Raw genomic sequence first — 25,901 nt, forward strand, 5'->3', positions numbered from 1 at the left:
AAACGCTTCAGTTTTGTCCTAATGCATTCTGAATCGAAAGCATTCTGTTCAGTATGCATCAGGATGTCTTCAGTTCAGTCCCTTTTACGGTATTTGGCCCGGAGAAAATACCACAGCATGCTGCAGTATTTTCCCCGGCCAAAATTCCGGAACACATTGAAATGTATTCGGAAAACTGGATCTTTAAAAATGCAAAAAATATATAAATACCATATCCGTTTTTCAGGATGACACCGGAGAGACGGATCCGGAATTTCAATGCATTTGTGAGACAGATCCACATCCGGATCCGTCTACAAATGATATCCGTTTGCATACGGATTTCCTGCCGGATCCTCACAACGCAAGTGTGAAAGTACCCTTAAAGTAGCCCTGGAAAAAAAACTAAAAGTGGCCCCATGTTGTAGGCGGGTTCAAATTGACAGAAGGCGGGATAACAGAAGTAGGCGGGGGCAACAATACTGTACAGCAGGACAAAATACTGCCCCAGCAGAACCAAATACCACAGTACAGCACAAATACTACCTCTGCAAAACCAAATACTACAGTGCAGCACAAAAAAGTGTATCATCGTCAAGACAGCAATACAGTTCAATTCAGGAGGGCACCTACAGCTGCCGGCCATATGCATAAGTACCTGATGCTCCTACATTAATTAGTGATGAGAGCATTAGATCTTTATGTATCTGGCTGGTTGCCATGAGGAGGACCAAGGGCGGGCTGGGATGGGGGGCAATTGCCCCCAGGCCGCCGTAAAAAAAATGGCTGCTGGGCTGTCTTTAACAAATATATATTTTTTTTTTACATTCCTCAGGGCCGCACCGCCGATCACCACAGGCGGCGTGGCCCTGTTCTAGTTGCTGGCGGCGGTGGGGGGGCAGTAGGAGATGAGCGCTTCCATTGTGATGCCTGTGCTGCGGCAGGGCAGGGGAGGGAGAGGCGTCTCCCTTCCCTGTTCTTCTGATAGGCCGCAGGCACTAATGCCTGCAGCCTATCAGAGGCCGGCTCAGGCGGCGCGATGACATCATTATCATCACACTGCCTGAGCCGAGGTGATGAGGAGGGGGAGCAGGGTCATTAGTGAGGTGAAATGAGGAGGGGGGAGCAGGGTCACTATTGGGGTGACAGGAGAAGGGGGGAGCAGGGTGACTAGTGGGGTGACAGGAAGAGCGGGGAGCAGGGTCACTAGTGGGGGGACAGGAGGGGGGGAGCAGGGTCACTAGTGGGGTGATCGGAGCAGGGGGTGCAGAGTCACTAGTGGGGTGACAGGAGGAGGGGGAGCAGGGTCATTAGTGAGGTGACAGGAGGAGGGGGGAGCAGGGTCACTAGTGGGGGGACAGGAGGAGGGGAGCAGGGTCACTAGTGGGGGGACAAGAGGAGGGGGAGCAGGGTCACTAGTGGGGGGAGCAGGGTCACTAGTGGGGGGAGCAGGGTTACTAGTGGGGTGACAGGAGGAGGGGGGAGCAGGGTCACTAGTGGGGTGACAGGAGGAGGGGGAGCAGGGTCACTAGTGGGGGGACAAGAGGAGGGGGGAGCAGGGTCACTAGTGGGGTGATCGGAGCAGGGGGTGCAGGGTCACTAGTGGGGTGACAGGAGGAGGAGGAGCAGGGTCATTAGTGAGGTGACAGGAGGAGGGGGGAGCAGGGTCACTAGTGGGGGGACAGGAGGAGGGGAGCAGGGTCACTAGTGGGGGGACAAGAGGAGGGGGGAGCAGGGTCACTAGTGGGGGGAGCAGGGTTACTAGTGGGGTGACAGGAGGAGGGGGGAGCAGGGTCACTAGTGGGGTGACAGGAGGAGGGGGGAGCAGGGTCACTAGTGGGGGGAGCAGGAGGAGGGGGAGCAGGGTTACTAGTGGGGTGACAGGAGGAGGGGGAAGCAGAGAACTGTGAGACTGGACGGAACCATGATTGGGGAGGGAGGAATCACTTACTTGAAGACTGACAGGCCGGGCTTTTCACTGCCACAACAACACGGCAGGGGGGATCACAGGCCCAGGGTCAGCTTTTCTCTCAGACCAGTCCAGTCACATGAGTCTGTGGCTTCCCAGGGTCCTTGGGCAGCGCGCCCCGCTCTCCTTTAGGCTACATGCACACGTGGAAAAAAAGTCAGTTAAAAACTGACACACTGTCAGTTTTTCATGGCCATTTTGCATCAGTGTGTGCATCCATTTTCTGGCTGTGTGTCCGTTTTTAATGTCCATTTGCATCAGTTTCATGTCCGTTAAAATCGGACATGAAAAATGGATGAATTTGATTGGCAGTTATTTTTTAGACCCACCTTTCTGGGAACACCCACAGGATGGTGGGCCCCTAGCTAAAATAATGTCCCCCATAGTGTAGGAATTTGTTTTTACTGTCCCCACCCAGCTTTAATAATGCCCCCTATTTTGGCCCAGCTAAAATAATGTCTCCCACAGTGTAAATAATGTATTATAGTGAACCCAGCTTTAATAATGCCCCCATATAGGTCCCCAGCTTTAATAATGCCCCCAATGTAGGTCTCCATCTTAATAATGTCCCCCATAGTGTAGTAATTATTTTTTTAATGCCCCCATCTTAAATAATTTATCCCATGGTTTAAATAATGAACCCATAATGGCCCACTGCTGTTTTTGTTTTGTCGATTTTACAAAAAAAAAACTCACCTTATCCACTTGCTCGCACTGCAGCAGTCTCTTCTATCTTCACTGAATAGGACCAGCGATGTGCGCGATGATATCACTGCGCGCTCTCACGTTGTTACGTCACCACGCACATCGCAGGTCCTTCGGCAGGTCGTGCTCAATGAAGAGAGAAGAGACTGCCGCACCGCGAGCAAGTGGATAAGGGGAGGTTTTTTTTTTTTTTTTGGCTGCGGGACACTATGGGGGTATTATTTAAACCATGGGGGATTTTTTTTTAACCCCTATTGAAAGTGTACACGTTTTTAAGGCGTGAGCATGCCCCCTAGTGGCCGCGGGCCCTCAGTCCATGCCTTAGTGGCCGAATGGCCAGTCCGCCCCTGGCCTGTAGCCTATCAGAGGCCACCACAGGCGCACAATGACATCTTCATCATTGTGCTGCCTATGCCGGGCAGCAAACAGCACGGGACACAGGTCAGAGGAGCATGGAGGTAAGTGTTTGAGTTTATTATTTTTTATTTGGCATTTTTATGATGTTGAGTCACTATGGGGGAGCACTACAGGGACATTGTTTCTACTGTGGGCACTAAATAGTATCATTTTATACTGGCACACATAAGGGAGCACTATGGGGACATGGGCTATACTGGGGCATTAACTAGGGGCATTTTGTATTGCCACATATAAGGGGGCAGATTTTTTTACTGGCACACATTATGGGGGGCATTATGAGGACATTCGCTCTACTGAGTGCACTGGGGTATTTTTTGTACTGGCATATGTAGCGCCTCAGAGTGGCATTACCACCTTTGCACCCCACCACTATTTCCTATGGTTAACTAAATGTCATTCTATGTATTTATTTCCAGGTCCTGTATAATGTGCTTTTCCTATCTTGTAACTGTTTATGTTTAAGTGTAATATGCCTGGTTCACCAGCAGGTACAGCACAAATGGCAGAGCTACAGGTACATAGAATGGAACCTTCCTCTCCATTCTAATCCCCCTCTGTGGTGTGATGGGCATGTCCAACTTGCTGCAGGGAGGGTGGAGTTCTAGTTAGAAGTCAGTGGAGATAACTCTCTGCTAGGGGAAGGCAGCAGGAGCACGTCCCTGTTGGATGAGCCCTGTCTAGACCAGCTGGAGCATCTTCAGCTCTGCTGGACATGGAGGCCACCGCTGGAAGCCTCTGAAGCCAGGAGTAAAGTTCCCTGGACCAGTTTAGAGACAGACTACAGAGAGAAGTTGCAGCACTCAGAGAAAGCTAAATTATACAGCAATTATACATACAGGGTATGTCAGCACAGCAGAGACAGAGAGTAACAGATGTAGCAGAGAAGAGTTTGCCTGCCACTGTTAATGCCAAAGCCTGCTAGGACCAAGATAAAGCCTGAAATAGTTTAGAGCAACGTTTATTGAAAGTAAAGCTGTTATTAACTTCATCACAACCCCCCTTTTCATTGCTTCGGAGCCAACGCCTAGGGTCCAGCGTATCCAGGTAGGAGCACCGTGACACGTTCACAACACCTAAGGGACATTATAGGCTACCCTATACCACTCTGGCATTCCTACACCTCGGTACCATCTACTACATCACTAAAAAGGGGCCCTGTGCCCTTGTTGCTTGACTGCAACTGGCGTCACGAAAACAAGTTTTTTTTTTCCTCTTAAAGGGCCCGTTGCACATACAGAAAGGTCCATTTTTTGTGCAGGCACACATTATAAGGGGCATTTTTTTGCACGGGCAAACATTATAAGGGGGTATTTTTTGGACTTGGGATGCATTATATTAGGGTATTTTTTGTATTGGTGCACATTACAAGAGGGCATTTTTTGTACTGGCATACATTATAAGGGGGTATTTTTTGTACTGGCATACATTATAAGATGAACTTGAATTATTACTATTGGAGTGACTTTTGGGAAGCATGATTACTGTGGGGGGGGGGGGGGGGGCACTGTGCCACAGTATCAGCTTAGCACAATTATTTGTGGGGACGCTATGTTTACGACACTATTAATGTCAGGGGCACTATTTGCTGGGTGCAGTTATTTTTTAGGGCTCTGTGTGCCAATAATTATTGAAAGGGGCATTATCTGTGTGGTACTGGTATATTAAGAAGGATTATCTATTTCCTCAGTGCAGTACTGGGGAGCATAGTGGGCACAGTATTGGGGATGGCAGGATGGGGTGTTCACAAGGTAGGACGATAATGGAAAAGTAGGAAACTAAGATGTCTGTTTGTAAAACTCTGCAGAGACAAACTCTGCCCATGTGTGTCTTTAATGTGAAGCAAAGCATTGTATTATTTAATGAATTCCAGAACTGCAAATGTTGTCTGTCAGAGCCACACAGGACTTTACGACTGGATATAATTATGGCACAGATGACAGAACATTATAGTTAATTTGCTCTGTTTTTGCTAAAACAGAAAGAAAGCCTATTATTTTACCAGTGGATAAAGAAACAGCTAAAATGTTTGAAGAGCTGGCAGAAATCTACAAAGCTTGAGGACATCTTTGCAATTGTTTACTTAAAGGGGTATTCCCATCTCAGACATTGGTGGCTTATCACTAGGATATGCCACCAATGTGAGATAGGCCTCATGCACACGACCGTTCAGTTTTTTTTTTTGCGGTCCGCAAACCGCGGATCCGCAAAAAACGGATGCCGCCTGTGTGCCTTCCTCAATGCCTTGTAGAAATGCCTATTCTTGTCCGCAAAACAGACAAGAACAGGACATTTTATATTTTTTTTGCGGGGCCACGGAACGGAGCAACGGATGCGGACAGCACACGGAGTGCTGTCTGCATCTTTTGCAGCCCCATTGAAGTGAATGGGTCCGCATCCGAGCCGCAAAAACTGCGGCTCGGATGCGGACCAAAACAACGGTCGTGTGCATGAAAGTGAGGAGAGCACACCGCACAAGCACCGCTTTGGGAGTTCTGAAAATAGCCAGGTGTTATTTCCTGCAGTGCCATAGCAGTAAATGGAGAGGTGGCTGTGCATGTGCAGTGCGGTCACCATTCACGGCTAAGGGACTTCGAAAATAACCAAATTTACTGGTTCTGCTATTTTCAGAGCTCACACAGAAGTAATTGGAGAGCACGCTGCGCATGTGCGGTGCGCTCTCCTTCACTTGGGGGGCATTCTGGAGCGAATGCCAGAGGTGGAACTGCACCTATCTATCATTGTTGGCATATCTTGCCAATATCTGCGATGGGAGTAACCGTTTAACTTGTTTAGATTCAAGATGAAGATTGCTACATCTGTATATTGAAGCATTTGGTTTGTGCAGTGAGTTAAGAGGGGTCTTCCCACAATATACATGTATTATAACTAGAAAGGATATGCCAATGCAAGAACATAAACCAGTTGCTGGTGATGTTTTCAGCCAGAGAAGCCTTAAAAAGATGATGGCAGCTTCTAGCCCGTATCTTCATATAACCCAGTTCTAATGCTGTATGTGTCTGAATTACTATCCTCCCAATGCAATCTGTAATCTCTAACCTCTTGCTTCCTTTTGCACATGAAGCTCTGCAGACTCTGTAATTGTGTGGTTTGTGTAGTCTGTCTATGGAGGCACAAAGACAGAGTGGCAATTTATTTGAAATGCTTTTACATTTTTACTTTTATGAAATTAAAGGAAATATTTCTAAACAGACTAGACCAGCCCCAGACTGAGATCCGAGGAGGCCCTTGGGAAAAATATTGGTGAAAGACCCAAAGATTAGCATTATGATTATTTTAGTGACCTTGAGCTGTAATATATAGTCATAGTGTGCCTAAATAATACTCTATTACATAATACAGCACACACTTGCATAGTGTGATCACATACAGTATTTTACTTTACTTATATAGTGCTGACATATTCAATAGCACTTTAAAGGCATTAGGGCACTTTCACATTTGTGTTGCTGGATTCTGGCAGGCAGTTCCATCGCTACCGGATCCGGCAATCTGTATGCAAACAGATACCAGTTGTAGGTGCTGCGGTATTTTCTCCGTCCAAAAACCGTACAGTGACTGAACTGAAGACATCCTGATGCATCCTGAACGGATTGCTCTCCATTCAGAATGCATTAGGATAAAACTGATCAGTTTTTTTCCGGTATTGAGGCCCTAGGACGGAACTCAATACCAGAAAAGTTTAATGCAAGTGTGAAAGTACCCTCACGCCATGCAACAATGATTTTGCTACTGTGAGAAAAACATGTGATTTATACTAAAATTAGCGCGCAGATTCAAAATATGAACTCGGAATTTGCCTGACACGTCTAGATTTTAAGTACATGGAAAGCCTATTCAGTTATAATATTAATGTATTATATTGGAGATATTCCAATGGATATGTCCAGACCTGTTCGGACGCACTCAGGCTGATGTCATCACTAAGTATATAAGGCAAGCTGGACAGTTTTTGATAAAGTGATCTGTTATAGTGCTATCAGTTTTGAAACTTAAGATGGATAAACGCAAATGTGTTAACGATCCAGACAATTTCTGCTACATATGTGGCAAATACACTACTTATGATCAGCGCAAGAATCTGACAAAGCGAGTGCGTCTTGCAGCGTGGGATGCATTTGTGCTAGTAGTGCAGAACTTCCTTGGGAACAGACGGATCTGCAAACTATGCTAAATTAGTAGACAACATGCTTACAGCATATGAACAACTTGGCTGCCGAATGTCATTGAAAGTGCATTTCTTACATTCCCATCTTGACTTTTTCCCACCCAATTTGGGACACGTAAGTGATGAACATGGCGGTTCCATAAAGATATTTCTACAATGGAGAACAGGTATCAAGGTCACTGGAATCCCAACATGATGGGGGACTACTGCTGGTTTTTGCAACAGGAAAATATGACCGTTCACAAACGCAAAAGCAGATGCCTGAAGCACTTTTAACAGTACTGGGCATTGCTCAAATAAGACTTTTAAATTGAAAAACGAGACTTTTTGAAATGTTGTTATTCCATTACATTTTCATACAGTACATTGTTTACTACGCAAACTTTGATGTAGATCAGGTAATTGTTGGAGTAAAACTCGTTTTGTTCAAAATTATTCAATGCTTTCCAAGTGCTTAATTCATTTAGGCATACTTATGCATAGCAACATTTCATGACGTGTTACAACAATTCTGACTTCGGATTTGTGATCCGCTCACTCGATTTAGTGTAGGACAAATGGTTTTTGCCCAGTAGCAGACGAAAAGTTTTTTTTAGTTGCGTGGTGTTATCATTGCTTGCTGTCCACAGTGGAGCTCACAATCTAGCAACCGGGAAGAAGGGGCAATGTGTGAGTGTGGTGGCTTGATGGGTGTAGTAGTTGGTACTCACGTTTCTGCAGCTCCCGGGACGGCATGCAGTGATGAGAAGAATAGCACTGGATTCCTTCAGGGCACACTCTGATGTTGGGGGATCTGCTGTCAATGTACCCTTAGGCTACTGGTTATGCATCTTATGCATCATCTGGTCCTAGTCCTTAGGGTACATTGAAATGACAGTAAAAAAAAAAAACATGTTCTTTAAAAATTAATAAACTGTCAGTTTTTCATGGCCTTTTTGAATTAGTGTCTGCATCAATTTTCTGTCCGTCCATTCGTTTTTAATGTCCATTTTTCATCAGTTTTTAACGTCCTTTACAAACGGACATAAAAACGGATAATTTTTATTGAACTTTTTTTTAACCCCAAACTCTCCAGTGCCCTCTGTGTATATTATACCACCCACAATGTCCTCAGTATATGTATATATATATATATATATATATATATATATATATAAAATGCCCTCTATAGGGTATATGTACTCTGTACTCTGTTCCTAATTCTCATATATTCAATCAAAAGTTCTAATAGTAATATCACATAAATGGGGCCTATAATGGGGCAAAACTTAGAATAAGCCCTATTACACAGCGAGTCCTGTGCCTCATGTCCTATGCCTTTTGTTAAAGTAAATGTCCATTATTTTGTGCCGTCCTCTTAGTCATACTAGCAGAATGAAGGATCCGGCTTCACCCGGGTATATGTCATCTATTTCATTTAATGTTTCTGTGTGTAGTTAAAAGATATCGACAGTATCTCCCATAAGAGTGACCTCTACAGCACCCCGCCGCCTTAACAGTGAACTCCACAGCCCCTCACCACTTAACACTGACCCCCCCCCCCCCCAAAGTTTCCTGCCTCCTTAAAATGGGACCTCCACAGCAACCCACCCCCTTAATTTTGACCTTCATAGCGGCCCTTCCCTTTAACAGTAAGTTCCACAGCACCCCACCCCCTTGACAGTGACCTCTACTGCACCTAGTCCCTTAACACTGACCTCCATAGCCCCTTAACTGTGACCTCCACCATTCCCCTCCCCTTAACAGAGACCTCCACAGAGCCCGCCTCTTTATCAGTAACTGCCACTGTGACCTCCACAGTACCCCACTCCCTTAACAGTGACCTCCACAGTACCCCACTCCCTTAACAGTGACCTCCCAGTACCCCACTCCCTTAACAGTGACCTCCACAGTACCCCACTCCCTTAACAGTGACCTCCCAGTACCCTGCTGTCTTAACAGTGACCTCCACAGCAGCTGCCCCTTTAACAGTGGCCTCCACAGTCCCCTGCCCTCTTAACAGTCACATCCACAGCGAACGCCCCTTTAACAGTGACCTCCACAGTTGCCGCCTCTTTATTAGTGACCTCCACAGTACCCCATCTCCTTAACAGTGATTTCAACAATAACCCACCCCCTTAACAGTGACCTCCACAGCAGCTGCCCCTGTAACAGTGACCTCCACGGTCCTCCGCCCCCTTAACAGTAACCTCCACAGCGCCTGTCCCTTTAACAGTGACATCCACAGTGGCCTACCCTTTATTTGTGACCTCCACAGTTCCCGTCTTGTTAACAGTGATTTCTATAATAACCCACCCCCTTATACAGCTTTTCTCTTAGCATCTGATGACAATCATCAAATCGAATTCCTTTTCTTTCGGGGCATTATTGTCTTTAATTGACAGTATATAAAACCCCACAGAATTAGTATACACTTAAAGTCACGTGAGTTACATGAGCCTCTACAACAATGTTGGCTATGCATTGCAATCGAATTCATATTAACTCACGCATAAGCTGTCTTATACTAAGAATGTCCTTCGTTGTCTATAGCAACCAATCAGAGCTCATATTAATGACCTGTAGCAAAATAGAAGCTGAGCTGTGATTGATTGCTATATGCAACCTGATGAATATCCAGGCTAATTGCCAACAGACAATGGCTCCTGTAGTTTGGCGGTTAGGTTACTAAGCATATTTTTTGGCAAATAATTGGAAAGCACGGGTGAAAATTTCCACTCAAAACAGTCTGACGTTCCCTGAGTCACAGGAGGCGGCTGTGCGAAATTTTGTGATTGTAAATGTGAGGGTGCGGATTTCTTTAGCGGACATACACACATACATACACTCAGTTTTATATATTAGATAATAACTTAGGCTTTTGGTGGGGTCTTTTGTCTAGTGCACTAGTATCAATGTAAGATCCTCTACTGACTAAAAATGTGGCAATAGCGTCTTTTTTTAAATAATTATTTTCTATTTAGCTGTACTAATTGTAACTAGAATCAGATAACTTCTGGATGGAGCTTAGAGGACCTTGCAAATTTCCTTTTTTGTGTTTTCATTTTTTACTCCCTGCATTCCCAGAGCCATAACTTTTTTAATTTCCAGTTCATATAGCCTTATGAGGGCTTGTTTTTTGCAGGACAAGCTATACTTTCTAATTACACTATTTAATATTGCATATGATGCCGTAGGGAGCTGGAAACTAATTTAAAATGGGGTGGAATTGTAAAAAAGCAATTCTGCAACAGTTTTATGTTTTGTTTTGTTTTTTTACTTTGTTCCCTATGCGGTAAAATTGACCTGTTAAATTCATTCTCCATGTCAGTATGATTACGATATCACTCTTCTTTTTCTTGTGTTTTAATACTGAAAAAAAACAAAAAACTTGAAAAAACTTTTTTGTAGTTATGTGTGCGGAGGTGTATTAGGGCTCATTTATTTGCAGGGAGATCTATACTTTTCAGTGATACCATTTTGAAGTGTGTGTGACTTTTTATTAAATTTTTTGGATAGGTTAAGTGCCCAAAAAATTGCACTAAGGGGAGGCGCATTGGCCATTTTGCATTTTCTTCCATTACACCATTCACCATATATTGTCATATTTTTATAGTACGGGCGTTTTGAGACACAGCGATGCCTATAATTTTTTTATTGTTTATTTTATTTTCATTTTTGGAGAAAGGGAGGTTATTTGAACTTTTATATATATTTTTTAATTTTTTTAATATTTTTGAAAACTTTTTTTACTTTTTTTACGTCATCCTAGATTGCCAGTTGTGTTCTGTGATGGGTATATCTATCACAGAACAGGCCATTGACTGTGTTCCAATTGCCACCTGCTGGCCTCAATTGGAATATTCCAGTGATAGCTATCAGAGCCTGAATGAGGCTTCAGGCTATCACTGCAACATTACAGCTTCCCCCATGTCAGCCAGGGAACGCTGTTAGGGGTGTGCGAGCGCACGGCTCCTGTGTCCGGCGGGTGAACAGCCTGCTGGATCAGTGCTGCGCTAGTACACGCCTGCCGCCGGAGGTCCGCTCCGGCCCCATTGATTGATAATGGGGAGGGCAGGAGTTCCGGCGGCATCATGGCAAACATGCCGAGAGACGGCCGGAATAAAACTACGATGTCATAGGATTTTTCTCCTGGACATTTGGGGCCCACTGGAGAATCCTCTGGTACTCTGGTGGGGGAGTCCGACCTTGGTCATAAAGTGTAATTAGTCCTAACTAGTAAGGCCTCGTTCCCATTTCCGTGTCAGTGACACGTCCGTTAAAAAAAGCATACGTGTTTCATCCGTGAAGCTGTCCTTGAAGGATCTGTGGTTGGTCTGTGTGTCCGTTTTTACCATCCGCGTGTCATCCGTAAATTCACTCACGTTGCTCAGTAAAAAATACTGAAATGTGAACAGACACATTTAAATCAATGGGTACGTGTGCTGTCAATGGAAAATGCGGACAGCACACATCAGTGAAAAACGGAAATGTGGCCGAGGCCTAACCCTTGCAATTTTAGCCAAACATATTGTTGGCATGATCACAGCAATGCAGTTTCCTCAAGCAGATGCCACTTCTAGGATAGGTGAGGTCATACTATAGATCTCAATGACTTTCAAAGTGGCACCATCAGCAGTCTTAAAGTTGTAGGTCACAATAGATTGTAGAATGGGATAGAGAGAGCTGATGCCAAAATCATCAGTTGCATCACTTACACCCGGGTCCTGAGCTGAGCAGGAAGGTAACAGGGGAATCAGTAATGTTACACTTTATATATATTAGTACAATAGCTTCCGTTCATAACAGAACCATGATAGATTTGATGGATCTGATTTCAAATGGATCTCAATGAATCCTGACAATCTCATTGACTTATTATGCCATCAAGTGTCTGTTGAGTATCTGTTTATCTACTCTTGACAATGAAGGGAATTGAGCAGCAGAAAGACCATGGCACCAATGTACATGACATCACACGCCAAATAAGAAGCTGGAACACTCGCTAGAGTGCCACGTCCCCCCTCAAAAGCTGATGGTGCTGGGAGTCAGAACCCCAATGTTATTGTCGTCCTTTTAGAAAAATAAACCCTTTTAAATTCAGAAAAATCATTTAACGGAGAATTACCGAAAGAAATCTATACAGGCAGGGCCATATGAAAAATGTACAAAAGAAAATAATTATGCTTGAAGTTACAAATGCCTGCAACATCTGTGCTCTGGTGATTTCAAGACAACACTTCCTGTCTGTGCTACGACTCACTATCTACATCAGTATCCACATAACTAGCTTACTATAAATGCATGTTCTTATGCAGTACCCCAGAGCTGGGTGTACTTGCACATTGTTTGCTGTTTAATGCTTGTCATGCTATGTATTGCACCCAGTATAACCATGTATGGATGGCACAGTCATAGTTAACAACTCTGGTTCAGCCATTGCAGGAGGTTAGGTGTGGACTGGCTCCACTCCTAGCTCTGGTCTAGATTGGAGTTTGGTAGGGAGAGGAAGCTGTGACTTGAGCACCCTCTTCTTAGGCCCCAAAAACTACAGAGACTCACCGATCTCTGAATGATCTACAGAAAGAGAGAAGGAGTAAGACCAACTAGAAAACCTAGAATCTGCATGGCCAAGCACTGGAGATAGTAAGGTAACCTGCTACCAAAGCTGTTAAGACTTTACTGCAGCGAGAGAAACTGATAAGACACCCTTCACACCTGGACACAACATGGCCAGTTGTATCTCTAAAACCCTGTATCCCTCAGTGGACATCACAGCTACCATTTCAAAAGTACGACTGTGCGCCATAAATGTCCGCCATAGATTCTACTGGAAGACGCTTGAGACAGAAAGAGAAGAGGGTCATAACTCCAACCTATGCCTAAATCCATACATCGTTATCCGGGAAGAATTGCACTGTGTACCATTGGAACTGTGTTTTACTATCGTACGTACTACAACTCCTGTTTTGCACTTCAGTACCATCAGGCAGGTACCCCAACATCGGGTGTGCCCCAGGGGAAGAATGGGTGAGCCCTCCTTTTACTGCACAGTCCTAGGGAGCAATGTTGTGAGGAAAGCCACTGTGATTGACTGTAACAGCCAGAGCCACTACCACTCCCATCCTCTTGGGCTTCCTGCACTTACACCAATGCTGATCATCCCTGGACAAGGACACTTACAATACTAATATGACTTGTTGACTCATCCCTGATATCAGTTGTGCTTGGCGTTTTTATTTTTCATTTGTGTTTTTTATTTTAGGATCGGGATATTCACCACTAGAAGATGATGAGGATGCTGCTTATGCTCGCTCTAGATATCACTATGCAGGTGAATGCTTTGCTTATATTGCTTCCTAAACAAAACTCCCTCCTGCTTCACTAAGAATTGCTTAAAAAATTGCTGAATTCTTCGAATTATGATTAATAACATACCGTTCATCATCTTCCTTAGGGTACTCTGCTATATTTATAATTTCAACAGACTTTGAATGGAGCAGACGTTTGCATACTCAACCACTGCTCCATTCAAGCGCCCCCTCTCTGTGGGGGATGCAGGGAGATGGAAAACAGGACAAGGGACCCCATTTCGCTTTCTCTGTACAGTATATGTTGGTCTTAGAGGTGAAGTCCCTAGAGATCAGGCATTTATCTCCTATCTAGTGGATAGGTGATAAATGTTGATTCTCGGAAAACCCCTTTAGAGTGGTTGGAGTTGTTTTCTGACATAGATCTCGAAATCCCCTACATAGGGATAAATAAAAGATAATTTGCTTGCTGCCTGCACACACCACTAGAGGGAGATAGTCGAGCGCTGTACTCAGCTTCTTCAGCAGGACCATAGAGTTGAATGAAGCCACAGCATGCACACGTGACCTTTGCTCCATTCATTCAGCGGATTTAGTCTAACCTGTTCTCATCACCTATAGCTAGGTGATATGTTGTTATGATGGGACAACCCCTTTAAGTTCAGTTTGTAACAGTATGCCGTGAATCTCTACTCATTCTCTAGTGGCTGCAGGTAGACTGCATATTATGTTATCAAAAATAGCTCTATACCACAAAAAATTAGATCTAACTGCTTTAACATTATAATAAAATTTACCTTACGTTACAGTATATTGTATGTACTATTGTATATTTTTTTAAACAAATTTGTAACCAAAATATTACAAAATTGAATGGTATTAATATTATATGTAGTTACATACCGTAATAGTGGGTCACTGCACAGGCTGAGAGGTCATGTGTTATTCTTGTACATGGGAACAACATGTCATCCATTCTGGTCCTACAGGGACTAGAACCGTGGCACTGAACCGGCAGGCTTTCATAAGGTGAGTGACTATTTTTTAAATTTTTTACAAATCCATTGCTTCTATTAAATTTAACTTTTTGGTCAGACAACCACTTTAAGAGTGAAAAAACATTGTAGACCCTCTACCTTTTAGTAGTTGAGTACAGGACCATATAATAGTAAGTGTACATGAGGTATGTGCCCTCAGGCCCCACCACATTTGAGTATATAGATGATCTTTACAACCAATCCTTCCTGATGGTTGTCCAGTGTTCCTATACAGCCAAATAGAGGTGGACATAGCCATGTATGTGTGTTGCACTCTCCATTGAAGTCTTAGGGAGTCAGTGTTTCAGCTGTCTACATAACTCCATAAACTTCAGTGAGGGCCACGTGCATGCACGGCAACCTGTTCTATACAGTGCCTTGCAAAAGTATTCACCCCTTGACTTTTCTTTCGTATTTTGGTGCCTCACAACCTGGAATTAACATGGATTGTTTGAGGATTTGCATCATTTAATTTACAGAACATGCCGACAACTTTGAAGATGTTTTTCTTTATTTATTTTTTATTGTGAAGCAAACAACAAATACGACAAAATAACAGAAAAGGTCAATGTGCATAACTATATACCCCCCTAAAGTCAATACTTTGTAGAGCCACCTTTTGCGGCAATCACAGCTCCAAGTCGCTTTGGATAAGTCTCTATGAGCCTGCCACATCTTACCACTGGGATTTTTGCCCATCCCTCCTTGCAAAACTGCTCCAGCTCCTTCAAGTTGGATGGTTTACTCTTGTGAACAGCAATCTTTAAGTCTGACTTTTCTATTGGATTGAGATCTGGGCTTTGACTAGGCCATTCCAACATATTTACATGTTTCCCCTTAAACCACTCAAGTGTTGCTTTAGCAGTGTGTTAGGGGTCCTGCTGAAACGTTAACCTCCGTCCTAGACTCAAATCACGCACAGAGTTGTACAGGTTTTGCTCAAGAATATCCCTGTATTTAGCACCATCCATATTTCCCTCAACTCTGACCAGTCTCCAAGTCCTGGCTGCTGAAAAACATCCCCACAGCATGATGCTGCCACCACCATGTTTCACTGTGGGGATGGTGTTCTTTGGGTGATGTGATGTGTTGGGTTTGCGCCAGAAATAACATTTTCTTTGATGGCCGAAAACTTCCTTCCTCCATATATTTTGGGAGTCTCCTACATGCCTTTTCGCAAACTCACAACATGCCTTTTTGTTTTTAGCTGAAAGTAATGGCTTTCTTCTGGACACTCTGCCATAAAGCCCAACTCTATGGAGCATACTGCTTATTGTCGTCCTATGTACAGATACTCCAGTCTCTGCTGTGGAACTCTGCAGCTCCTCCAGGGTTACCTTAGGTCTCTGTGCTGCCTCTCTGATTAATGTCCTCCTTGTCCGGTCCGTGAGTTTTGGTGGGCGGCCGTCTCTCAGCAGGTTTGCTGTTGTGCCATTGTGACCGCCAGCTCTCTGAGAAGGTCTGGCAGACGTTCTTCTGTACCTCTTGCATGATATTCTTTGTTTTAGTTTCACTTTGTCATCTCCTTTCCTTCTCCCAGCTGTCACCTATTCACACTAATTGCCTCCCTTTATATTCCCTCCCATACTGCCTCACTTTGCGGTTTATACTACTTCCTGGATTGAAGTGATCACTGCTGGAGACCTATTTTACTGCTTGTTCAGATTAGTCCTTTCTTGTGTTTACTTGCTGGCTTGATTCTAGGTGACCCTGACTCCCTCCGTATTAAGTGCAGGGAGCCGGTGGTCGTGTCCCCTCACTATTTTAGGGTTTTCAGGTTTCACACAGTCTAGGTACGAGGGAATGCAATCGTCTACCTCTGAGACCTTTGTATGAGCTTAGCAGCCAGGGTGAGCTCTTAGGGTTTTCCAGGGGTCACCTTTATGCTCCTTAATTTGGGATCAAGCCAGTCGGATGTTTATCCATAAACTTCCAGCTATCTGCAATATCATCTGTGACAGCCATATTCTTTCCATTTGGTTATGATAGATTTGATGGTGCTCCTGGGGATCATCAACGATTTGGATATTTTTTTATAACCTAACCCTGACTTGTACTTCTCAACAACATTGTCCCTTACTTGTTTGGAGAGTTCCTTGGTCTTCATGGCAGTGTTTGGTTAGTGATGCCTCTTGCTTAGGTGTTGCATCCTCTGGGGCCTTTCAAAAAAGGTTTGTATATGTAATGACAGATCATGTGACACTTAGATTGCACACAGGTGGACATCATTTCACTAATTATGTGACTTCTGAATGAAATTGGTTGCACCAGAGCATTTTATGGGCTTCCTAACAAAAGGGGTGAATACATACGCACATGCCAATTTTCTTTTTTCTATAGAATTTTTTTTATATAAACAAAAGTTTTATTTATATATTTTTCTCATTTCACTTCACCAACTTAGACTATTGTGTTGTGATGCATCACATAAAATTCAGATTAACAAAACATTGAATTTAAGGCTGTAATATAACAAAATACGAAAAAAGTCAAGGGGGTGAATACTTTTTCAAGGCACTGTATGTCACTGTAATGGGTGGTTAGGTGGGGGTCTGGGTCCTGGAGGATGGGGCCTGTCCAAGTTTGTGTGTCTATGTTCCCACTGATCTCATTTGGATGTTTTTCTACAGTAACATTTTACAGTGTGCATAAAGATCATGGCTCCAATGCTGCAGGGCATACAGACTAACATATAATAGTTTTTTTTTTTTTTTACATATTCTGTTCTGAAACTGCAAACAAGTTTTAGGCTCTTAGAGATTGTGATGCCCAGTGGAAGCCAATATGAACACAATGTCATGCAAATCCAGGACCCAAAGCCTGCAGGGAACGTGAACAATCCATGATGGATACTTTTACATATCTCCCTTTCACTGCCTTTGGCTAGAATTATATCATAATTACTTTGTGCTTGGAACTGACCAACATGGAATGAAATTGTTAAGTGAACAGGAAAACATCTTATATAGTCCAGCCAAGAAATGAGCATCTTCTGTGCTAGAACTGATAAAAACACACTCCACCTGCTGTGAGCTTTAGTTCTGTTAGCTATTCTCATTTCCAGAAATTCCAGATTTTAAATGAGAGAATATATTACAGAGCAATTTCTTCTACACATGTAGCCCCTGTAGACATTAACAAAAAAGCTGAGTAAGACTGTTAATGCTGTGGGAGATCACAAGGGGAAGTATTCTTCATTTCTTCATTCTGGAACAAACAGTGGGAAAAAAAACAGCATATGTATTTGTTATTCTTGTAGGAAAAGATGGAAAGACAGCAGAATAGATAGATTTATGGAAAGATAGGTCACTAGATAATAGATAGATTTAAGATTTAAGCTCTTTAACACAATGATAGCAATAGTAAATAATATCAGAGTGATATAGTTATGGGTAAACAAATGTATGACGGCATTAACCATCAGCGTGTTTAAAAACATACCGCCGTCGCATGTGTTATGCATTTTCATATTAGAAACATACTAAACATTGTCCCTGGGGACAAATGGTGTTAAACATACACCGTATTATTGGACATAACAGTGGCTTGTTGGAACCATCCGTCCAAAAATTATGCCTTAATGGGGGCAGATCCCTGCCCTTGTTTATACATACACACATTAATGTCTTAAGGAACAGTGGCTTGTTCTGCACAAGCCATCCAAAAAATTATGCGTTTACGGATATACACGCAGGAGTGTTAATTGTCAGAAGATACAAGCCTGAAATTTTTTTACCTTTTATCTGGGAGCAGCAGCATTACATTGTGGATGTGTGAGGGAAAGTGTTTAGGGTAATTGTGAAAGCAATAGTAGGGGCAGCAGTAGCAGCACAGCATGGAACAGACAAAACAGTTATGTGAGTGCGACTGTGCTCGGATAGTAGATTAGTAGTATTGGTAGCTTTGTAGGGGTAATGGAATTTGGTAGTAGGGGATTAGCAGCAGTGAGTAGCAACTCAGGCAGCAAGGGCAGCAGCCATATGGCACGGAACATGGTGGTAGGCAGACAGACAGCGGCAGTGGCATGATGGGGCTAGTGATAAATAGCTACCATCAGCAATGGCAGATCTATGCATTGGCCTCAGGTGTGTGAAAATTTTCATGGTTCCATGCCTCATTCCTGGCAGAGGACAACTTTGTTCATTTTGGGTGTGACGAAGGCGGCACAATCGCCGTTCCCCGTCATTGTTCCCGGTACTTACAAAAAAAATGTGCTTTGTGATGAAAGAAATTGTCACAAAGTGAATTTCTTTGTGAAATTCAACGAAGCAGCCGAATTGAATTTTTGCAAACTTTGTTCACCATTAGTGACAACGCCACCTGCCATGCTGAAAACCCTCTTTAAGATGACACTGGAGGCTGAACAGTACAAAGACAGCAAACTGGGCCAGGTCTGGCCACTGTTCCAATCTGCCTGCCCAAAAGTCCATGGTTTCAGGGAACACGAATGTGCTAGAAAGAGGCCACAGTCAAGGTAGAACTGAACTTAGTTGTTCAGGCGGGCTTTGTTTGCTGATTTGCACCAGCCTGGCGGTAAACAAGAAAAAAACGCTTCATCATGTTGTTATTACTGAACTGGCTGCTGCTGTGGCTTCTGCTGCTTGTATTAGCAGAGATGTTGTAAAGTGGGTGACTTGGCAGAGTGCAGAGAGGAGTCTCCTGGTCAGACATGCTGGAAGCAGGCATCTGCTAGCTGAAATTTGCAGCCAACTGTGTACACAGTGTATCCTGGTAATAAAGAAATTTGATCTCTCTTTTGGCAACAGGAAAACATTTCCCCATTTTGCTTTGATAGCAAGAGTCTAAAAGCATGGCTATCCAATAATCATCACATTGGTTCATGCTAACAATACACCTGTAAGTACATAAGCATGCATACAGCTTGTCATACTCGCCAGACTGCCGAAGGACCCAGTTGTTTCTGGCTCTGCCCACCACTGAGATGATTGGTCACCATGACCATTGTCATTATCATCATCATCAGCCTCGTGCTACTCCACCACTGACTCCTCTTCCTCCTCCAGTTGTAGCTCCACTTCCTCCTCCATGGGACTTTGTCCATGTGGGTCCCCAACTGCCACTGCCTGACCTAAAACAACACATAATATCCCTGCTGAAGTGATCTCACTGCTTTATGCTGTTTGTACAGATGCTCAAGCATATAGAAGGTGGAATCCCAGCGAGTTAGGTCTTGCACGTTTTAGGCCTGCAAGCACAGTATCAGCAGCATGACCAGTTCCTGAGCTAACCATAACAAAAACAGATCTGGCCCTGGCAGTTTTTTTTAGGTTTTGGCCATACGTTGCCTCTCCTTTTTTTTTTTTTTTTTTTGCTGCCATGTCCATTACCATTTTTCTCAGATTTAACCTCCTCCTCAACACCCCAATCTGTCTCCCAGGTTTTGTCTAACACACAATCATCATCATAGTCCACACCCCCCCTGACACTTTTGATATGTCATCATGGGCTCCCCCCCTTCCCCCCCCCCCCCCCCCCCAGTTATTTGTCTCTACTGCCACCACCTTGGCTAAAGTCATCGATACGACCACCACCAACACAGCAATGCATGGGTTTCCTACCTCTGCCTGAACCTCCTCCTCATGACATTCCAAACGCTGACTGTTCTTACACAAGTCATCAACAGGGAAACTGTCTTGAGTGTCTTCCATAGCACATGGGGTTTTGTTGCATCGTCTTAGGAAAAAAGATGGCATCCCCCTAGAAGGGGGCAGTGAAGACATAGATGATGCACCCAAAAGGCTTTTCTAGGGCTGCAGGCAAGAGAAGCAGGAGGAATGCTGTGACCCCTGGTTCCAATGGACAGTTTAAGACTCACAGGCGACCTTGACATCAACCTGCTGTGACTGAGAAGAAGAGTGAGCCATATGGTCCACAATGTCATTCTCTTTGTCCTCAATAGTAATGTAGCATTTATTGAAAGCCAGGGAGAACTGTGGCCTACTACTGATACTACTATTACTGTCCAAGTGGCTGGTGCTGCTACTGCTGATATTACCCACATTCTGACTCTCCGAGGATGAGACCTGGTTCTTTCATTTTTCACTCTTCTGTTTACCAGATACTGTATTTTATTATGATGCCTATAAATATAAAGTTACGGGTTTGGTACACAGATTATTAAATGGTACTAGTAAAATTGCAAGTGTTTTCTCTTCATCAAACTGCACACTGGTATTAACAATTTACCAGTAATAATACAGTTTTGCAGTAAAATGCTGGATGAGGTACATTAAGGATTTTTTCTTGATTTTGCAAGGCACAGAATCTCATCTGATTAAATTTGGCAATTACCTGAATAGTAACTGTGTTTGGTGTCATGGTTTAAATAAAATCACCACTGCATTTACTGGAAGAGTGCTGTGTTTTTTTTACTACTTGCTAATGATAAATCTGTGAGTAGATAGATAGATAGATATGAGATTTAAAGGCTATGATGAACATGTAAAGCATTGTGGAAATCAAATTAATACACAAGTATGCCTAATGAGTAGAGTGTTCTATAAAAGTTGGGCTGACTATTAGAACTACACGTACAATGGGCTCAGCCAAGATTGTCATCAAAACCATAGGACATAATCCTAGATCTTAGCTGCTGGATATACTTCACTTCTATAAATATACCAAGGTAAGTGGGCAAACAAGTTTTCGTTTTACAACATATAGGAATATACACTCTGTATCATGAGTGTCCCACATAAACAATAACAGCAAAGTATCCCTAGTACAACCAGTAGAATGTCCCTTTTATACACCGTGTCATCATAGGGCTTCCCATAATACAACCATAGAATACAATGATAAACTTTTGGCTTCACACAACCGACTCAAGATACACACTTTTGCAGCTCCCACTGACATCAATGGGAGCCGTATAAATATATATGACGTAAGATCACCATAGCATTGGCCGTCAGCAAGCTTTGCTGAAAATGTATCTATGTCAGTAGTTAGGGAGAGCTCTGCTATTTTGTAAGACTCATTGGCAGTCTAGACATGTCTAACTACATATAGCCAGTCACTGCTTAATGGTTTACCCATGTTATTTTGTCTTTTTGCTCTCCTTGCCAAACACATTGCATTTCTGTTCCTTAATACCCCCTGCATTCCCTGCAATCCAGATGTGCATCACAAGTGATTTATTGTTTGCCTGCAGAGATGAGTCAATCTGGCAAGCACTCTAATAACCATTGAGTCTCTTTGATCATTGGCTCATCTCTTTATGAACAAAAGTAGCACTTAAAGTAATATTTAAACTCATAAATTAAGCATCATTAACTTTATGTTTTGATTATCTGTTATTCATAACTGTGTGTCTGCAATTACCAAGGTCCCCTGTGATCTTAAAGGCCCCTTTATAAGAGTGGATAATCGTTAAAAAAAAACAACTACATCAAAATCAAGTAAAAGTAATCAATTATAGAGAAGTGTAAAACCATTGAACTGAACTATCAAACGACAAGCGATAATTGTTTAATTTGTGATTGATTTGTTGTCCTGAATTCCACAAGTGTAAGCAGGTTTCGTTTCCCGCATGGACGATTCCACAGTGGGTGTGTGCGTGACAAGCGATCCATTTACTCTGCACATCTAAAGGGTTATCGGTTGAACATTAGCGACATGAATAACGACTTGTTCATCACTAGATTGAATAAATTATCTACTTGGGAAAAGGGGCCTTAAGACTTAGAATAGACATAAGCAACTTGGGAAGGCAGTTTAACTTCAACTCCAATATACAGTGGATATAAAAAGCCTACTCACCCCTGTAAAAAAGTTTTTGTAATGTAAAAAAAAAAAATCAGATCAATCAAGACAAATTATTTCACATATATTTCAACCTTTGATGTGACCCAATTCCATTTAAAAACAAACTGAAATCATTTAGAGGGGAAAATAAAAATAACAAAACTAAAATAATGTGGTTGCATAAGTGTGAACACCTCTTATAGAAATGGATGTTGTTGTGTTCAGAATTAGCCAGTCACATGTAAACTCATGTTAAATAGTAGTCACTACACAGTTGCTATTATTTAAAGAGGACCTTTCACTTGTAAAAACTATGTGAACTAAGTATGCTGCCATGTAGAGCGGCGCCCGGGGATCTCACTGCACTTACTATTATCCCCGGGCGCCGCTCCGTTCTCCCGTTATGCCCTCCGGTACCTTTGCTCCTTAAGTTATAGTAGGCGGGTCTTCCCTTGTCCTGTGGGCGTCTCCTTCTCCTAGGCTGTAGCGCTGGCCAATCGCAGCGCACAGCTCACAGCCTGGGACAAAAAAACCTCCCAGGCTGTGAGCTGTGCGCTGCGATTAGCCAGCGCTGCAGCCTAGGAGAAGGAGACGCCCACAGAACAAGGGCAGACACCGCCTACTATAACTTAAGGAGCAAAGGTACCGGAGGGCATAACGGGAGAATGGAGCGGCGCCCGGAGATAATAGTAAGTGCAGTGAGATCCCCGGGCGCCGCTCTACATGGCAGCATACTTAGTTCACATAGTTTTTACAAGTGAAAGGTCCTCTTTAACGTGATTCTGATTAACCCCATATAATGTTCAGCTGCCCTAGTAGGATTTTCCTGACATTTTTTTAGTTGCATATTACAGCAAAAGCCATGGTCCATAACAGCTTACAACACATCAAATGGATCTCATTGTTGAAAGGTATCAGTCAGGAGAAGGGTACAAAAAATGTAGATGTACCATGGAACACAGTGAAGACAGTCATCAAGAAATAGCTAAAATTTGGCACAACAGTGACATTACCAAGAACTGGACGTCCTTCAAAAATTGATGAAAAGAAAATTGGTCCGGGAGGATGCTAAGAGGCCTACAGCAAAATTAAAGGAGCTGCAGGAATTTCTGAAAAGTACTGTTTGAGTATTGCTTGTTACAACAATCTTCCCTATTCTTCATATGTCTGGGCTATGGATTAGGGTGGCAACACTGAAACCTTTTTTTCCAAAGAAAAACATCCAAGCCCGGTTGTGCTTTGCCAAAACCTACATCACATCTGCCAAAACCAGGTGGCAAAGCGTGTTATGGTCTGATAAGACCAAGGTTGAAATTTTTGGCCATAATTTCAAAAGGTAACACCAAAAGAACACCATACCCACAGCGAAACATAGTGGTGGCAGTATTATGCTTTGAGGCTGTTTTCTGCAACTGAAACTGGGGCTTTAGGCCACTTTCACACAAACGATACTGATTGTATCAGGATCTTTTCAGGAAAAAACTGATGATTTTGCAAGCAAGTTCAGTCAGTTTTGTCTGCGATTGCGTTTGTTTCAGTTTTTTTGCGCGGGTGCATTCTCCTAGCAACCATCAGTGAAAAAAGCATTGCATTTCGAGTTTTTCATACATGCCCCATCCACTTCTATGGTACCAGAGCTGTGTAAAAAACACAGAATATAGAACATGCTGTGATTTTTTTTTTCCTGAATGCAGAAATGATGCGTCAAAAACAACTCTCATATACACAGACCCATTAAAATGAATAGTTCAGGATTCAGTCCGGATGCCATGGGTTTGCTTCACGCATCGCACTCAGATGGAAAACTTGTTCATGTGAAAGGGGCCTTAGTCAAAGTGGAGGGAATTATGAACAGTTCCAAATATCAATCAATTTTGGCATAAAACTTCAGGCCTCTGCTAAAAAGCTGAAGATCAAGAGGAATTTCACCTTTCAGCATGACTACGATCCGAAGCATACCTTCACATCAGCAAAAGATGGCTTTATCAGAAGAAGATGACATTTTTTTGGGAATGGCCCAGCCAGAACCCAGACTTGAAAGGTGCTGTACACAGGAGATGCCCTCGCTATCTGATAGATTTGGAGGACTTTTGCAAAGAAGAGTGGACAAAGATTGCTAAGTCAAGATGTGGCATGCTGATAGCCTCCTAAGCAAAAAGACTGAATGCTGTCATAAATTCAACGGGTACTTCAACAAAGTATTAATTTAAGGATGCACATATTTATGCAACCGGTTTTCACTGATGCTGGCGCATACAGCAGGGGCTGGCTGCTAATCAGCCCGCCGGTGCTGGGATTTAAGGCGCAGTCCACAGTGCCGTACAGCTACGGCGCTGGTATCCTACGGGTTTGTTTTTTCAATTGAAATGAACAGATTATAGGTGATGTTACAGATGAAAAAAGTTCTGAAATGATTCTTCTTGATCAGATTTTTTTACATGACAAAAACCTAACATTTTAACAGGGGTATGGGAACTTTTTATATTCACTTTATGTATGTATTTTAAAGGGAACCTATCACTATGAAATGCAGTGCAATCTGTAGGCAGCATGTTATAGAGCAGGAGGCACTGATAAGACTAATATATAGTTTTATGGGAATAGATTCAGTAAAACTTATAATTTATTTATTCAAATCTCTGTACTTTCTGAGCTTAGTCTTATTATTGATAGACAATCTGCTCAGCTTCTCCTGCTCTATAGCATGCTGCCTGCCGATTGCACTGCATTTCATGGTGACAGATCATCTTTGAAGCATACATCGTATATTAGTACATTGCATTTACAGCAATTTCCTAATAGACATTTTTTACCTCACTCTTTCAATAGTGTGATAAAGCAGGAAAGCTGATTAATATTGAAACATAATAGTGCTCCTCTAGAGAGGCATGAGCACTCAAATTCGTGGAATCTTACAGAAAAAAACTTCTGTATGTCTTTATATTAAATCACGGACAAACAGAGGTACAGTACAGAGCACAACCACCATTGGACTCTGTATGTATAGAATACCTCTCAGGGTAGCAAGGAAAAAGATTTCAAGAAGAAAAGAGTGTTAGTCAAAGAGCTATTTGGATTTATGTCCAAAAGATCTTAGAATAACCGCAGAGCGCCAAAGAAGGAGGGACAATCACCAAGGTATAAAGAGAGGAAAGCTGCCAGTAGTGACTGTATATGTGAAGTAAAATACTACATAGGAGAATACAGCAAAAAGAAAAAAAAATTGTAAAAACCAGCCACAGAGAAGGCGTCAAACCCCTGTATGTCAATGAGAACAATTATCAAAGTGGGAATTGAAAATGGAAATGTAAACTAGCGTGTGGTTGTAGTTAGAAAGTAATACAGATGTGTCACCTGGAGTGGACAGAGATGATCCACTGCAATAAAATAATCCAATGCAATAAAATAGATAAATATATTAAAATAGAAAAAAAATTGTGAACGGATAACTCACATTCCCCAGGATTTATTATTTTTTATACAATTTGTAATTGCTCCTGAAGAAGGCAGAATGAGATAACACCCCCGAAACATGTTGAGCCCACCTG

At 42.8% G+C, this 25,901-nt stretch overlaps 1 protein-coding gene across 2 annotated transcripts in view; it reads left to right on the forward strand.

The window, feature by feature from the left end:
* The window catches only part of SRPX (sushi repeat containing protein X-linked), a 172,101-nt gene that overhangs the window by 69,676 nt on the left and 76,524 nt on the right, over positions 1 to 25,901 (forward strand). Inside the window, exon 2 of one of the 2 annotated variants that reach the window (XM_040423791.1) lies at positions 13,504 to 13,572. The exons of the other annotated variant lie outside the window; for it this stretch is intronic. Within the exon in view, the coding sequence (XP_040279725.1) occupies positions 13,504 to 13,572 (69 nt within the window). The remainder of the gene's footprint in view (positions 1 to 13,503; positions 13,573 to 25,901) is intronic. 2 annotated transcript variants of the gene reach the window in all.

The sequence above is a fragment of the Bufo bufo genome, chromosome 3 (assembly GCF_905171765.1).
Source record: "Bufo bufo chromosome 3, aBufBuf1.1, whole genome shotgun sequence".
NCBI classification, from domain to species: Eukaryota; Metazoa; Chordata; class Amphibia; order Anura; family Bufonidae; genus Bufo; species Bufo bufo.